The 16,732-nt window shown below is 49.1% G+C and overlaps 1 protein-coding gene across 4 annotated transcripts; it reads right to left on the bottom strand.

Annotated features, from left to right (window-relative positions):
• Window positions 1-117: 117 nt before the first annotated feature.
• znf710b (zinc finger protein 710b) lies at window positions 118-16,311 on the bottom strand. 4 transcript variants are annotated; one of them, XM_083691508.1, is made up of 5 exons: window positions 16,198-16,311; window positions 4,647-6,269; window positions 2,948-3,139; window positions 2,268-2,439; window positions 118-1,859 (listed from the first exon to the last, which is right to left on the bottom strand). In XM_083691508.1, exons 2-5 carry the CDS (start codon window positions 6,225-6,227, stop codon window positions 1,678-1,680), a joined length of 2,127 nt encoding a protein of 708 aa, XP_083547634.1. In that variant the 5' UTR covers window positions 6,228-6,269; window positions 16,198-16,311; the 3' UTR covers window positions 118-1,677. The 4 variants fall into 4 exon arrangements, with proteins under 4 accessions (XP_083547634.1, XP_083547633.1, XP_083547636.1 ...); XM_083691507.1 differs by lacking the exon at window positions 16,198-16,311 and adding an exon at window positions 15,440-15,529; XM_083691510.1 differs by lacking the exon at window positions 16,198-16,311 and adding an exon at window positions 15,440-15,500 and having other exon boundaries at window positions 4,647-6,266.
• Window positions 16,312-16,732: the final 421 nt, after the last annotated feature.

Here is a 16,732-nt window from a genome sequence, read left to right as displayed (position 1 = left end):
GCCAATGAGGCTTTATGCCTGGGTGACATAACCGTGTGGCACCGTGGTTGACCCATGTCACCGTCAACGTAAGACGCGGTAGGGAAACAAAGATGAACAACACAATGACCCAAACGCTTAAACTAGAGAACCTTTATTAAATAACAATTTCAGTGAGGTGTCAGTTTGATATTCCTCATTCCAAAAAAGAACTAGTAGACCATTTCACTGGTTTAGTGTGCATACCAACTCAAGGCTGTCCTGCATGGCAGAACAGAGGGAGGCCGGGGTGTGTTCAGTGAGGTCAAACGTTCAGAACATTGCAGATAGGAATGTCATCCAGAAAGCTGATGACACGACTCTTTAGTCTACGTGACAGACACTCATACCTGTTCTACACGGCACATTTCTATCTGAAAGTTCTGTAACGTCTCAGCTTCCTGAACAGGCTGTTTCCCCAAAACAGATGAACCATGAGAGAGGGAGAGGGAGAGAGCTGCAACTGAAACAAACATACTGCTCATCATCATCAATACAACTGGCTTAAAGTCGCCCAATCCCAATTTGTACTGATACACCGTGTGAGATCCACTTTGTCATCAGAAAAACTGCAGTTGACTGTCTATTGAAAAGGCAAATCTGTCTTTGTGTCGAGGAATATTGCCGTTGGCGTGTCTGTTAGAGGGTTTGATGTTTCCCAACGTCCTTCTCTAAGGGTTAAAGCCATTTTTCCCACAAGTGCACCTCAAAGACCATCATCTTCACAGAGGCGTGACTGAGATTGGATGAAAAGTGCATTGTACTCAGTAATCATTCAAAAAAAAAAAAAAAAAAAAGCGCAGTATTTTTTTCCCACTACTGGAGATTAATGTAAAGCTAAACCAAGTCAAGTGAAACAGAAGTGGGGGGGGCAACAACTGACAAATGCTAAGAAGTTGTTTGTACAGTAGGAGAGCTTTACAAGCCAGCAGCACACACTCTAGTATCAGACAGCCAACACAGGGGACAGTAGTAGTCACTTTGGTAAGTAGAGCCCTGATATCAGATCAGCTCACATAAGACTCATCCTGTGGACATGCAGCCTGCAGAACAGGCTTCTCCTGATCCCGGATCAGTCTGGTGTCTCATATTTCGGAATTGTGAAGTGAAGAGCATTCAAACCTATATCCATTATTCAACATGTTGTGACTATGTATCAAATATTCAACGTACGATTCGGTGTGTAGGATAGTTTGAGCAAAGATGGAAGGCGTCAAGAGTTGTAAATACTGTTTCTGGCACTTTCTTCGGTAAAAAATATAAGGGCATACACAAGTGAATATTTAAATGATAACCGATTATCTAGCACATCTGATGTAGGTAAGATGGCTTCTGTAAAGATGTTCTTTCATTCAAAGATCCTCTCACAGTCCACGTACTTGATACATACCACAACATACCAAAGTATAGATTTGACTGTCTCCTATAAGCTTTAGTCAAATCTTGGCAGAATATCCCAAAGTAAGTCTCACTGTCACTCCCATCAGAAACAGAGCCAAAATGGCCCCCCGTGAAGTGCATCTCCCGGACCCAACATCAGGGTACATCAGTTCAGGCTGTTGGAGGGGACAGAAACCCACCCAGTGTCTCTCACTGCCAGGGTGGCCATTTTGTTTCTTTACAACCATGGTTCTCTTTGTCCGCCATAAACACTTCCTATCATGGAGTGGTGTAGTTGCCTGCGTCCTTCCCAAAGTTATAATACTCCTCCATGTCGTCCATGTTAGCTGTTGTGAGCTTAGTGAGATTCTGTGAGCCGCCATTGTCCATATTGTCTGGTGACGCAAAGCCAAAACTCTCTTCCTCGTAATCTCCCTGGCCCTCCATTTCAGGAAGGGCGTCTGTAGAAACGAACAAAAAGAAAAGAAGCTTGTAACATTGGTATCACATCATAGCAAACATGAACCACAGCCCTTACGGTAAACCAGACATGGGGGGGATATAGCAACAGGTTTAGCTGTGTTTTTACTGCGAGTAAACTGATTGCACACTGCACCCTTTTGCACTACTACTGTCATTGCTTTATTATTACTTTATTACTACTTTATTATATATACTGGCGTTATACGAGGAGCTAGATTCAAAAAGCATTTCACTATATCACTTGCGGCTGTATGCAATGTACGTGACCTAAAACATTTGATTTCATTTTAATGTATAGTGGGTGGGCTGATAAGTAGGTCAGTGAGGGATGGAGGGATGGATGGAGGGATGGATGGAGGGATACAGTGAACAAGTGCAGCACTTACCTTGTCCGTCCGGGGACATGTCCATGCCGTGTTTGACCTTCATGTGCCTGCTGAGGTTGCCCTTCAGGTTGAACTTGCTGGAGCAGTAAGGACACTTGAAGGGCTTGCTGCCTGCGTGGAGATGCATGTGGCCCAGGAGGTTGTACATTCTGTTGAAGGACTTCCCACATACCTGGAGAGGCGACCAAAACATGACCACAGTCCATGAGTTACCAGTTCCAGTCCCTAGTTGAGGTTGGTCAAGTCCTCCCCACTTTAACTCACCAACTGCCAAAGCATTCCGGAACACTCACCACCTAGAATGCTGAGTGTTTTATGTGGAATCTATTTGATTGGCCACAAAATGAAGCATCATAATTGATGCATTTTTGGTGAATAAAGTCACCCGTGGCGCTCTAGAATGTTGACAATTTGAGCGACTTTATTCATCCTCGGCCCTGAATGAGTTAACGGGATAGTTCACTTTAAAATTGGACCCTGTCCTCTTCTATTATACTGGGACATGCGTCTGCTGCAAGTTACTAAATAACCAGCATACGCACTGTAGAAGTATCTTGGTGTATCGAATAGAGTGAAAGTACATGGTTACACACACAAAAATGATATTTTCAGGGCGAACTATCCCTTTAAACGCCGATGTTGACATTTCCCAGAAGTCCACCGTCCCTTGCTCCCCTCACCTTGCACTTGAACGGTTTGACTGGCAGGTGGACGATCATGTGAGTCTTCAGCGTCTGTTTCTGGATGAAGGTCTTGAAGCAGACGTGACACTGGAAGGGCCTGATGCTGTTGTGGATCAGCATGTGCCTCTTCAGGTTGGCGGAGAGCGTGAACTCACGGGAACACACGTCACACTTGTGCCCTTTCATTCCCTGGGGAAACACACACACACACACACACACACACACACACAGAGAAAAGGACAGGGTCCGTCAGATGCGAGGGTCGTAGCAATTATATAAACAAACATTTAATTAGTAAAATGTTATTAATAAATGTACATATATTAATAATCGACATAGGCCTAAGAAAAGGTGAAGTGTAGGCTACATTAGGATATTGAGTATGTTGGGATATTGAGTATGTTGGGATATTGAGTATGTTGGGATATTGAGTATGTTGGGATATTGAGTATGTTGGGATATTGAGTATGTTGGGATATTGAGTATGTTGGGATATTGAGTATGTTGGGATATTGAGTATGTTGGGATATTGAGTATGTTAGGATATTGAGTATGTTGGGATATTGAGTATGTTGGGATATTGAGTATGTTAGGATATTGAGTATGTTGGGATATTGAGTATGTTGGGATATTGAGTATGTTGGGTAAATATGTAATTTGTAAATATCTCAAGAGGAGCAACTATGAACAGGGGGAACAAATCCCACATTTACAATCATCCCAGTCATTGAAACAGCTCTTCGCCACGATACCCAAGCTTTCGTCACCACAGCCAGACGGATCAGTCTGGCTGTCACTCCACCCACTGTCTGCCTGCTCTCAGAGACCGTCTCTGCTTGCCGCCACCAGGGGGAGCAGTGGGTGAATGTCAGCCTCACTGACTGACAAACAACCACAAAGGAGAATGTTCTCACCACGACGACAACACACCACACCACATTCCCAGCATTTGTATTTTTGATCTGGTAAACCCAATCGAAACTAAGGAGTAGGATGCATTGTTTGACGTGTGCGCGTGACAGCGAGGGCAGGGAGAGCTGGCACCGCTACAAGCTCACATCTATATTTGTGTCTGTGAATAACAGGGGAAGTATAGAGCATGATGATGTCTCATTCAGAGGAAGAACAGGAGGAAGGGACTGAGGCAGTGACAGGATGCTTCCACTAAGCCTGGTCTATATATGCACCAGAGGACAGAGAGAGCAGACTCGGGGGTGCGTCTCAATAGTCTATACTGGCGTCCCCTCCTCCTCTCATGTCCTTCCCTTCATCTGCATCTGCTTAACGACTATAGCCAATAGGTTGGAGCAAATATGGCGGAGCCTGCCAAGGTATTACGCTCTTACCTGTCGTAACCTCCTCAGTGCAGAGAAACGAGAGAAGGAGAGAAGGAGAGAAGACGAAGAAGAAGAAGAAGAAGGAGGAGAAGAAGAAGAAGAAGAGAGTCCCTTTGGACAACAGGGGTGCAGTCTCTGTTTCCTCTGGTGCTCCCAGTATCGCTCTCTCCACTTATCACCCAATTCACACAAACATTTCACATATTACCACTAAGGAAAACTACAAACATGGACGCCCACAACGTTACGGTGGTGTACTATGACCAGTAGACAAAGAGTCAATGGGCCTGAGTGGGAGCAGGTGTCTCCGGTTGTGGTGGTGGTGGTGGTGGTGGTGATGGTGACGGTGGCGTCAGTACCTTATGGGTGAGCGAGTGCTGGCGGAGGTGGTGGAGCTGGGCGAACTCCAGGCCGCAGGCGGAGCAGGTGTAAGGCCTCGGGCTCTGGTGCTTCAGGAGGTGGTTCTGCAGCTGGCTGCGGTAGGCGAAGGACTTGTTGCACTCGGTGCACTGGTAGGTGGTGGGGCCCTGGTGGCTGACCTGGTGGCGCTTCAGGTGGGCGTAGGTGGGGAACTCCATGCCGCACTGGGGGCACACGTGGCAGCGGCCGCGCTCGTGCTTGGCCTCGTGGGCGCGCAGCTCGCTGGGGTAGGCGAAGCCGCGGCGGCAGAAGCGGCAGCTGTAGGGCTTGACGTCCGAGTGCTGGAGCATGTGTCTCTTCAGGTGGCTGGTCTGGGTGAAGCCCTTCTTGCAGACGGTGCACTTGTGCGGCCGCGTGCCCTGGTGGGTGAGCAGGTGGGTCTGGAGGTGGCTGGGCTGCTTGAAGAGCTTGCCGCAGTGGGGGCAGGCGTGGGGCTTGATGCCGTTGTGGCCCAGGATGTGGGTGACCAGGTTGTACTTGGACGTGTACGACTTGTCGCACATGCGGCACTTCCAGCGCTTGAGGCCCTCGCCCACGTCCACGCAGTAGGACTCGTCGATCTGGATGTTGATGTCCAGGCGGTCGATCCTCCGCCCGCCGCGGTGGGGGTGGGGGTGGTGGTGGTGGTGATGCTGCTGCTGCCCTCCTCCTCCGCCTCCTCCTCCTCCTCCACCTTCCCCGTCCACCCCCTCTGCCCACATCATGCCCTGGCTGTTCTCCTCGTCGTAGTCCACCCCCATCCCCATCTCCCCGGAGTCGTAGCCCCCAACCTCGCTGGACTGGAAGTAGCTGCTGATCTCCTCCTCCTGCCCGGGTTTCATCATGCTGTTCCCCTGTTCTACCTCTCCCTCCTCGTCCACCTGCCTCCCCCTGCCCTGGCCTAGCCCTCGCTGGCCCTGCACCCCTCTGTGTCCCACCGTCTCCCCCCTGTGGCCGGTCTGGGTCGGAGTGTGTGTGTGTGAGTGTGTGTGCGCATTGGCCTGCTGGCTTGGCATGTCCCGGTCGCGGTCCGGGCAGCAGTTGTGGGGGTGCTGCTCTCCTTTGTGGGCGGCTCTGAGGGAGGCGGGGTCCACCTGCACCAACCCCCCTCTGGGCGCCAGGTTGTTCAACATGTGGACGCATGACGACAGGCCAATGTTCACCGCCTCCCCTTTCACATGGGACGGCCCGTCCACTTGCACTCCCGCATGGCGCTCGGGCCCTACCATTTTCCCATCCGGGGGTGGTCCCACTCCCTGCCACCTCCTCTGGCTGCAACTAGGCTGCATCTGGCCGTCTTCTCCCAGGGTGTCTCCGAGGTAGTCTCCGTTGGCCCCTATGAGCTGGTCTGCGTACTCGTAGTCTGTTCCGTCTACTGGGGGTGCTGGGGACTCTTTGGGCTCGCCGGTGTAGAATCCGTTGGGGGCGATGGTGGCGCCAAACACTTCATTCTGGGAGATGAGGCCCAGCACGGCGGCCTGGGCCAAGGACAGCACTACCACGGGGTCTGTCTGTGTGCCCGCGTCCACCTGCCTGGCCATCACCTTGGGCTCACATCTAACCAGGCGCCGGCTCGCCTCCTCCTGGAACAGAACAAACAGAGGAGGGGGGGGGGAGAGAGAGACGGGGGGTTGGGAGAGAGAGAGAGAGTTAGAACTGCAGCAAAACAATTAGACAAATCTCCACAAACGAGTATGTTGTGACCAATTAGGCCTAGGTGCCAACGGCAAAGGGACTTGGTCACGGCTCCCCTTCAGAGGCGTTGAGGGGAGAGTAACAACCGCTGGAAGATGGAAGACGTTCTGTGCTGCATGGATCTGTCCTTGTCATCATCTTCACAGTCAGTGAGGGAGATTTTCTGTTGTTTCAGCCCGTTTCCCGGCCCTTGGTCAGTAGTCATCAATAATAACAACATTCTACCTCAGAAGAGGAAAGGGACACAGCGCCTCTCTCTGAGTTTATTACAGATTGACAGTCTTTTACATTACAGATGTGAATCTATGCCCGTGTGTAATATGCCGCTCATCAGCTGACCAGGCAATTTCCCAATAATAAGTGGGGTCCAACGCACCAGCAGACGCAGCAACATTTCTCAGATGTGCTATGTGAGCACACTGAACAGCGATAGCCGGGGGCATACGATATATTCTAACGCGTGATGATAGCACCATCATGAGTTGAGAAAATAACATTGAAAAAAAATAAAACTATAGAAGCCATAGAAGTAATTACAGTTATGGCCCTGGCTACTGAGGCAGTTTCGTATTGCCCTTCCTGGATCAAATGTATGTCCCTCATCTAATCCCTTAGAGAGAGACAGGTTGTCAATGAAACTCATCCCTCCTGACCCGGCCTCTGGCTCTGACGGGCCAGATGTCAAGAGAGAGCCAGAACTGGTGCCCAGGTGAAGGTAAACCTTATTATTTGACTGCTGGCTAAGCCTGTGAGACACTCTGGATCTGCAGATGAAGACAGAGTCAGGAATAATGAAACTAAGAGAAATCCCCATCCTAATCCAGCCTGTTCACTGGACCCAAGGGAGGGGAGGGGAGGGTGGGGTGGGGTGGGGGGGCTGTTTAGATGTCCTGATGCTCTACTACAAGGGGTCCACACACACACACACACACACACACACACACACACACACACACACACAGTTAATATGTGTGTTGTAAAGCAAGCAAGAGAGGAAACCAGAGAGAGTGAGAGAGAGAAAGAGAGAGAGAGAGGGAGAGAGAGAGATATATAGAGGGAGAGAGAAAGAGAGAGACAGAGAGATATATAGAGGGAGAGACAGAGAGCGACAGACAGAGAGAGAGAGAAAGATAGAGAGAGAGAGAGAGAGAGAGAGAGAATAAAAGGGAGGGGGGATAGAAAAAAGAGAAAATGAAAAAGAGGTAGAGAGCAGAGTGAGGGAGAGAGATAAGGAGGAGGGGGAGGGGGAGGAAGAGGAGAAGCTGAGAGAGGGAAAAGAGAAAGACACTGTAGAGGGAGAGAGAAAAAGAGAGGGAGGGGAGGAGAGAGACGGGGAGGGCAGTGAGAGAGTGAGGGTGAGAGAGTGAGAGAGAGAGAAGGGAGGGGGAGAGGGAGGCAGTGAGCAAACTAGAGAGAAAGAGAGAGAGGGAAGGGAGGGGGAGAGGGAGAGGCAGTGAGCAAGAGAGAGAAAGAGACACACACAGAGAGAGAGAGAGAGAGAGAGAGAGAGAGAGAGAGAGAGAATGACAAAATGAAAGGCAGACAAAATGAAAGATTAAATTATGAAGTGAAAAAGACCACAGGAAGAGGAACAGAGTTGAAAGAGCTTAAAGGAGCGTTGAAGAGACCCAAATAATCAGTTAGAGCTAATGAAGTCTCACCTCCACGGAGGGAGAGCCTGCCAACGACAACTTTATCAGCTCAAATCAAGCCACTATTTTCCTCTCTCTCAACTCTCAATGAAAATCAACGGCACCAGCTGACCAAAGTACTACTTAACATGCTACGCATAAAATACCAATTCCCTCCAAGCCAAGAAACTCACCACATTCCTCCTGTTGTGATGTTTCAGGTGCTTTAAAGACCTCATTCTTCAGAGCGAGTGAGTGAGAAGGAAATGTTCTGCCTCTATTTATACGTGAGGGAGAGAGAGAGAGAGAGGGGGGGGGGTGGGGGGGGCGGGCCCTGTGGCTCCTCCCCCTCTGACTGTTTCGCTAGTGACATCAACAGACAACACTTCACACACACACACACACACACACAAACAAACAAAAAGAGGAAATACACTCACAAATACATGTATACATACGGTCTCATAAGCACAGATACAGAGTCTCACACACACACACACACCGTGCGTTGACACAGACAGCTCATTGAGCATCCAGTCATAGGGTCAGTCACTCCAAAGTCGCAACACACACACACACACACACACACACACACACACACACACACACAATCACGGAAGCAATCAAAATAATAGCCATCTATGAAACATTTTTTTTTTCTCCACCAAGGCTACATTCTCTTTCTGCCTCTCTCATGCTCTCTCTCTCTCTCCCTCTCTCTCTCTCCCTCTCCCTCTCTTTCTCACTCTTCTTTCAAATGACTTTCAAATGAGGAAGGTAGTCTTATTATTATTATTATTATTATTATGAAACCATTGGGAGGTTGTTTCATGTAGACTTACTTGGATACAAGTATGTGATAGGAGAAAAGAGAGAGATGGGAGGAGAGAGAGAAAGAAGGAGAGAGAGAGAGATGGAAGGTGACTGACAAGGAGAGGAGCGAATGAAAGAGAGAGAGAGAGAGAGAGAGAGAGAGTGAGGACAGAGGGAGAAAGAGAGAGAGGGGGAAGGGAAGGAAATAATACAGAAAAAAGAGCTAGAGAGGAGGGGGGAGAGAGCAAGAGAGAAAGAGAGAGAGGGAGGGAGACAGAGAGAGAGAGAGAGAGAGACAGAGAGAGAGAGAGAGCAAGAGAGAGAGAAGAGAGAGAGAGGGGGATGGGAAGAGTGGAACAGAATGCGGTAAAAAAGAACAAGAAGAAATGGAGGACAGAATGAAAAGAGACAAGCAGAGTTTGAAAAAAAACAAAAAAAGATAAAGATTAAGAAGATAAGATTATGAGGAGGAGTGTTGCCTATGTGGCCCTCTTCCTCCTAATAACACGGCTGAACATGTTCAGGTCCAGACGAAACGACTCTGAAGGCCCAAGTGAGGATGCTGACTGACACCCAACAAATTGGCAAGCCAGGCCTAATTTCAGCCGACTTCCTCGATCCCAATCAAACATCAACACAACATCACCCAGACAGTAGGTGGTGCCGACGCTGATGTAACAAGGACAGAACCCCTCACCAGCCAATCATAACACTGAGCGGTGGGTGCCAAAAGGTCACGCACGCCACGCGGGCGCTGTGGGTGCAAACGCCACATGGGAGGAATCAACACCTCCTTGGGTCTTCCAGACGAGAGGTCGTTTGCATGTGACATTTCTCTCTCTCGCTCTCTCTCTCTCACATCCAGATTTTCGACATGACTGGTTTAAACATTGTGCAGCGTCTGGAAAGTCCTCTCTGGAAGACGAGCCGAAACCATTCATGTCCACCTGAGGGATGGCGGAAGAAAATGGGGAAGCCCCAACCGCTTTGAGCTTCGCCGGAGCTTCGCCGAGCACCTTTTTACAGGCGCCGGGTTGCCTCGAGGTTCGAGGCGCAGGCCGGCAATCGCTAGGTTAATCATGGCTAATTTATTTTTATTTAATTTCATTGTTTGTTTGCGTGTTTTTGTTTCAGTGACAGGCTGCGAAGGATCGGCACTGCTAGAGGCTCTCAAAACTCCTCTCAAACCCTTCTGGTATCGTATATTCTGAAAAAGGAAGTCCCGTTCGCCTCTCCTCAGGTCACGGCAGAACAACCGCCAAAACACTTTCACTTCTCCAGACGACAAGAGAAGTGAAATACGTACAGGCGAGGCCGTACAGGCACGGAGGATGTGGCGCCAGACAGGTTGGTAGGGTTTATAGGCGTATGGTAGTGGCTGTCTTGTGTCAGGACTCGGGTGGGGAAGAGAAGAGAACGAGGGCGGCCATCTTGGTTTCCAAACCTCCAGAGGCAGGGAGGGAGGGAGGGAGAGAGATCACCTGGAAAGAAAGAAGCAGTCCAAATATCTTGCCCGTCTGTGAACCCGAGCACTGAGGCAATCACCTGGTTGATCTAGTTTACATTCCTCCAGGTCCCAAGGCCATCCTTTATAGACCTGGCCGCTGTACAACCCAAGCTTCAACCACAACCCCACACAGGACCCAGCTCCAAACACATTAACAGACACAGTGTGGGAACAGACACAGTGTGTTAGACAACTGGCATAGGAAAGACCCTCCAAAGGCTCTCCAATGGCTAATCTTGGTTGGTTATTGGTCGGACATCAACCCAATTCGGGTGAGATCTACAGCCTTACTTGAATGTGTGTTGTTTATTGAAATTGAATGGAAATCTCATATAGGCCTATAGAGCGTGTTCACCGAGGTGTTTGTTCAGAGCAAGAATAATTCAGAACAAAATAATGAGTAAACTTTGTGTAATAAATGGCCAGAATGAGGGGAAAACAACATGATAGAGAGAACATGGAGGAAAGAGGGAGGCAGGGAGGGTAAGCTTTAAGAGACAGAGAGAGAGAGAGAGAGAGAGAGAGAGAGAGAGAGAGAGAGGGAGGACAAAATGGGGGCGTAATGGAGGAAGCACAGAGAGAGAGAGAGAGAGAGCAGGCGAGAGAGAGAGCAGGGGAGAGAGAGAGAGAGAGAGAGAGAGAGAACAGATGATTGCATGGAATGAAAGAGGGATTGAGGGGGGAGGGAAGGGAGGAGATAAAGAGAACAGGGGAGGGAGGGGGAGTGAGTGAGTGAGTGAGTGAAATGGTGGAGTGAGAGAGGGAGAGAGAAAATGAGAGGCAGCAGCAGTGGGGGAGGGGAGGATGGTAGAGCGAGAGACAGAGAGAGAGAGAGAGAGAGAGAGAGACAGAGAGAGAGAGAGAGAGAGAGAGAGAGAGAGAGAGAGACAGAGAGAGAGAGAGAGAGAGAGAAGAGATGGGGGCAGGGAGCAACGTGAGAGAGAGAGAGAAAGAGAGAGAGGGAGGGGCAGTGTGCAACGTGAGAGAGAGAGAGGGAGGGAGGGAGGGAAATGAGAGAGAGCGAGAGAGAGAGGGAGGGGAAAGAGAGCAAGACAGAGAGAATGAGAGAGAGAGAGAGAAGGGAGGGAGGGAGGGGGCAGGGAGTGAGATGGAAACCGAGAGCAAGAGAGAAAAAAAGAAAGAGAGAGAGAGAGAGAGAGAGAGATAGAGAGAGGGGGGGAGGGAGGGAGGGAGAGAGGAAGGGAGGGGGAAGGGAGACAGAGAGAGAGAGAGAGAGAGAGAGAGAGAGGAGGAAAGAGGAACAGAAAGAGGGGGAGGGGAGAGAGAGAGAAAGAGAGAAGAGAGAAAGAGAGAGAGAAAGAGAGGATTGAAAATCTCTCTCTCTACAATGGTGCGGTTACACAAACAGGACTGCAACACAACAGCTTAACACACAAGTCAATACAACACTACCGGTTTATCAGTCCCGTTCACCACAACACAACAGCTTAACACACAACACTACCGGTTTATCAGTCTGTTCACCACAACACAACTGCCCAGCAATAATTCATGACCGCCTCTTCGCCACGTCAAACGCCGTGGTGTCAAAACCACGTCCTTGAGGCCAAAGCCAAAGGTGAGGTATTCCAAGAGGAGTCTCCGGACCTCTCCTCTTGTCCTCCATGCCTTCAGACCCCGCCGCCATATTACCCACGCCCACAGACTCAACTCCCCCTCCCAACTCGACGCGCAAGGTGAAAGATTCAAGATACACCTCAACCCAACGCGTCTCCAAGACCACATGGATACAGCCTCTCTCTCCAGTCAACGAAGCCTGCGTCTCACCTTCACACAATGAGAACCAGAGTTCTGTTGAAGTTCACGTCTGACGAGGATGTCTTGTTGGCTTTCAACAGCAGCAACCAGCCAACCAGCCAGCCAGCCAGCCAGCCATGGACTTGGCATAGGAGGTCTGCTACTCAACAGGATCAGGCATCCTACAGTAGGTCAGGGGAGGCTGGAGGAGGCGGAAATCGGAGGACGCGCTCATTGTAATGCATGGAATGGAATGAGGAGTGTTTGACACTGTTCCTCATTCCATTCCACGCATCACAATGAGCTCTGTCCTTCGGTTTTCTACCTCCCCTACAGTAGGCTTTTGTGTCCGGGAATTTCTGACACTGACCGCGGTGGTCTCGTCCGGCTACGGACACCCGGCCAGTGAGCTGACCTCCGTGGCTCACCTGGGACTAAGCTACAGTTTGGGCCTGATGCCAGACTGGTGAAACTACACAACAGTCAACAGTCTTCTATGCAAATAAGCTGCCGGCCCGGGTCTACTCAAGCGGAACACATCTTTCATATGGTTATTAGCAGCCCAGTTATGAAACTATCAATTTCAGAGCCACATTTAGATCTGGTGGGTTGGGTTAACACAGAGACAACACTCCATGGATCTCATTAACGACGGGCTCCAGAACAAACCAGTGGCCCTAGAACGACCCGCCATCTTGTTCCGGCACTTTCCACCTTCCTTCCCTCTATCGCTTTTTTTTCTTTCCCTCACGTTTCCATGGATACCTCCCTCTTCACTCTTTCTTTCACTCCCTTCCTCCCTGTTTTCATCACTCCGTTCTTATCTTCCATTCTCTGCCACAATGTTCTCGTTTTCTCTTCACTTTCCCCAATTCCAGACCTCCCTCCCTCCCTCCCTCTCTCTCTCTCAATTCCAGACCTCCCTCCCTCCCTCTCTCTCTCTCAATTCTAGACCTCTCTCCCTCTCTCTCTCTCAATTCTAGACCTCTCTTCTGTCTTAATGATAAATCCATGTACTGAAGCCAACTGTGATGGTTGGTTGTGGAGTTTATTAAGTAGTCTTAATAATTAAGCCTCTCCATTTCAACCTCTCAATTACTGGTGGAGCTATTTGGCGTTAAGACACGCAGCTGTCACAAGGCCTTGTGCCATACTACTACACACACACACACACACTACTACTACACACACACTCAAACTACTACACACTACTACAACACACACAAACTACGACACACACACAAACTACGACACACACACACTGCTACTACACACACACAATACTACTATACACACTACTACTACACACACTACTACTACACACAAACACACCACTACTACACACAGCACCATACGTTAGAGAACTAGCTTCAATAACAGTACAATGGTTAGGGAGTCGACACACAGCCCTAACCCTAACCCTAACCCTAGCTCTAACCCTAACCCCACTACTTAACTAAGACAACACAGGGCAGGTTCAATGTTGTTGACTTAACTAGGGATCTTGAGTGAGGCAGACCTACAGTACAAGTATCAGCTTTCTCTGCTAGAAGATATAGGCCTAACAATATCCACACACACACACACACACACAGCTGTGGTTGTTCAACACACACACACACACACACATACACACACACACAGTTGTGCTAGTGATGCCGGGTGCATTATCACAATGGCCTCACTGGTGTGTGCATGTGTGTGTGTGTGTGTGTGTGTGTGTGTGTATGTGTGTGTGGGAGACACAGAGCCATACAAAAAGGCCAGTCATCAATACACAGAGAGAGAGAGAGAGAGCGAGCCCATAGAGGCTCTATAACATGTGAAACAGCATGAGCCAGCCACATGTTCTATACCCTGCTGGAGAGTGGCGGCTACCTGAATTAGCTAACCTACATAGCATCAGGAGAGGGACGCCGTCACATCTGCCACTTCTCTCCACATTAGGTTGCCCCTGTACCTGTGTTACAACGCTGTACCGACTCTTGTAATAACATTGTACTAGCGTGTTAGAAAGTCATTCGGATCATGGCGTATGGATTTGGGCAGTGTGTGTTATTACACAACCGACATAAGGAACTTGTGTAATAACACAACCCTCTCAACTCCACCACGCGTTAAACTGAAACGCAATCACAGCAGCACTACGAGACAGCATGTCGATACAATGGTAGTAATTGCCGGAGTGGTTACAGAGTTACTTCGTGGGTGAGGGAGGCAACCTGATGTCAAGTGTGACCAAAATATCCTGTTGTCGTCAAACCACAGCGCCAGCGTTGTGTCGGTTCAAGCCCTCTCTGGCGGCACGGGATCCAAGCGGCTGTGCCTCGCACCCGGGCCGCGGCAGACACCGGCTGGGTTTGGACTCATCCCCTGCAAAGCATCTCCATGCAGAGACGGGCTTTTGGATGGATAACAGGGGATTGACAGGCTCCTGGTCCAGACAACCCAGGATCCAAACCAACAGTACCACAGTAAACACTGTTTTACATGCCACTGTAAGCCAGACCAACAATACAGGCAAACCGGACTCTGCCAGCGAGTCACAGAGCAACATATAATGTTTCCATATCACAGCCCAGCAGCAGGATCGTAGGGCCTAACAGGATGGCAGTTACAACATCAGGCTTGGCAAGGGAAACGTGGCTATATATTGTTAACAACAAAGCATAACTCGGTATGAATAATCCGACTCCCAAGTAATTAGCCTGAGGTTTATTACACACTGACGCCTACGGTGGCTTTGAAGATGTTCCCTTACGACCAAGCCGTCCAGAATGTTGGCCTACTGATCGAATGACTCGTGACCCATGACCTGCGCTAAACTCAGAGCGAAAAGACTGTGTCCTCTGGGAGCGCTTAGCACGACTCTGCTGACCAATAGACCCTCCGCCTCCCTGGCCATCACGCTTCCAGAAATGTCCGCCACCCGTGCAGAGCACAGGAAACTGCTGATGCCATGGTCTGCTCTCACTAGTTTGCTCCACCGATATTTCAATTTTCCCAATTTCTCAGGTGTCCCATGTTTCTAATTCTCCAGAAAGTTATGCCAAAGACTGTCGAAATGAGGAGAGCCTTCACAGCACAAGATTATGTTTTGATACCACTATTTGGATTCACTTACAGGCTACTGACTCCATCACTGAATGCACAGTAGGACTGTCTGGCAGTGGAGACCTCATTCGATATGGGTCGTATCACTAATTGTAAACAGCAATAGGGCGTAATCATTTAATATGTCCAGTCTAAGTCTGGAGATCTCTTTCATTCGTAGGTCTTGCGTAAGGAACATCATAACAGTGAGCCAATACCCAACAGAACACAGTCCTACATGAAGAAGACGGCTCACCAGAGAGAGCTGTCCATGCGATCTGACTGACAGGTACCGGGCCAGCCTGGGTCTCCTGGACATGAAAGGCTACATCGTCCCAGATTGGATCATGATGTATCAAAATAACCAGGCCGCCACCGCTATAAACCCTGTATCCACCTGCTCTTCCACGGTTGATCGACTACCGACACAGTCGTTAGATAGTAACGGTTCAACGGTTTGGTCATCAATGAGTAGCATACACCTCTGAACATGCGCTGTGTCTTTAAAACGGCCGACAACTTGACAAGAAAACTTTGTTGAAGACGGGCCTACACAAGACAGCCCGGGTTCGACCCGCCGTTCGCACGTCGGGCACCGCGTTAGGATGGAGAGGAGAGGAGCGGACGTGTGGCCTGTGCTGGAAGCCTTCTCCTTTATGCGTCTCTTTTCCATTCTCTCCATCCCCCCTCGCGACGCCATCTGTTTGTGGCATGAGAGAATGTGGAAGTAACAGAAAAGACGACATTTTGGCTCTACTTAGTGACCTAGATCGACGGCGATTTGTTTATAATACGACATTAAACCGCCCTAAAGACATCGAAACAAATGCGCAAATTACGGTATCGGAATCGCGATGCAGTGAGATCATTTTCGTTTTCGTTTTCAAAGCTGATCAGGAGGAATTTGATAAGTTACGATAGGAAACACACTCGCTCCGCCGGCCGGTCAAGTGCATTCGGTCTGCCCTGTCCTCTCGTCTCTTATTTCCACCAATTAACAAATCTTCCACTCACCTGGTTCCAAAATCGGTTTATGGTGGCGAAGTGTTTGTGGTGGATTTTAATATCGGAAAACAGTTTCAACGGTGGGTCCCCGTTGTATGTATGTACAGCAGGAAGGAAGGAAGGAGGGAATGAAAGAGGGGTGACGTGAATGAATAAACAACTGAGCTCCTCCTCACGGTGCCAGCAGGAAAGGAGGAATGCTGCTGACTTGAAGGAATAAAACACATGATATTGTTTGCTTTATGCTTTATTATTAGCATTAATATGATCAAATTCACCACCCAACTTTTTTTCTTTTTTTGGGGGGGTCTTAGAATTCAGGTAATAGGGTGGTAAAGTGGCAACTTGTGATATAAATTGTAAAATGTTGCATTTTTCATTATTCTCCCCATATCTGAAATATAACTTTCAACAATATCTCCAACTAACTGTCCCAAACAGTCCTGACAATAACACACTGATAAAGAACCACTAGGAGGCGCTACAGCGACATAGCACAGCTAGGGCAGGCCTTTTACTGCCTGTCACAAAATCGCTCTTCCTG

This window comes from Argentina silus (genome assembly GCF_951799395.1).
Source record: "Argentina silus genome assembly, chromosome: 19".
NCBI lineage: Eukaryota > Metazoa > Chordata > Actinopteri > Argentiniformes > Argentinidae > Argentina > Argentina silus.
The sequence above is the reverse complement of the archived record's forward strand: the minus strand, read 5'-3'. Positions and strand labels throughout refer to the sequence as shown.

What these genes read in the sequence shown, in the direction of transcription:
- znf710b (XM_083691507.1), bottom strand. Translation starts at nt 15,502, where the DNA reads ATGTCCAGGAGACCCAGGCTGGCCCGGTACCTGTCAGTCAGATCGCAT. An exon ending in CGCATGGACAGCTCTCTCTG is followed by an intron (nt 6,270 to 15,439) that starts GTGAGCCGTCTT and finishes GTTCTGTTCCAG; the next exon opens with GAGGAGGCGAGCCGGCGCCT. An exon ending in TCAAACCGTTCAAGTGCAAG is followed by an intron (nt 2,440 to 2,947) that starts GTGAGGGGAGCA and finishes TCGCCTCTCCAG; the next exon opens with GTATGTGGGAAGTCCTTCAA.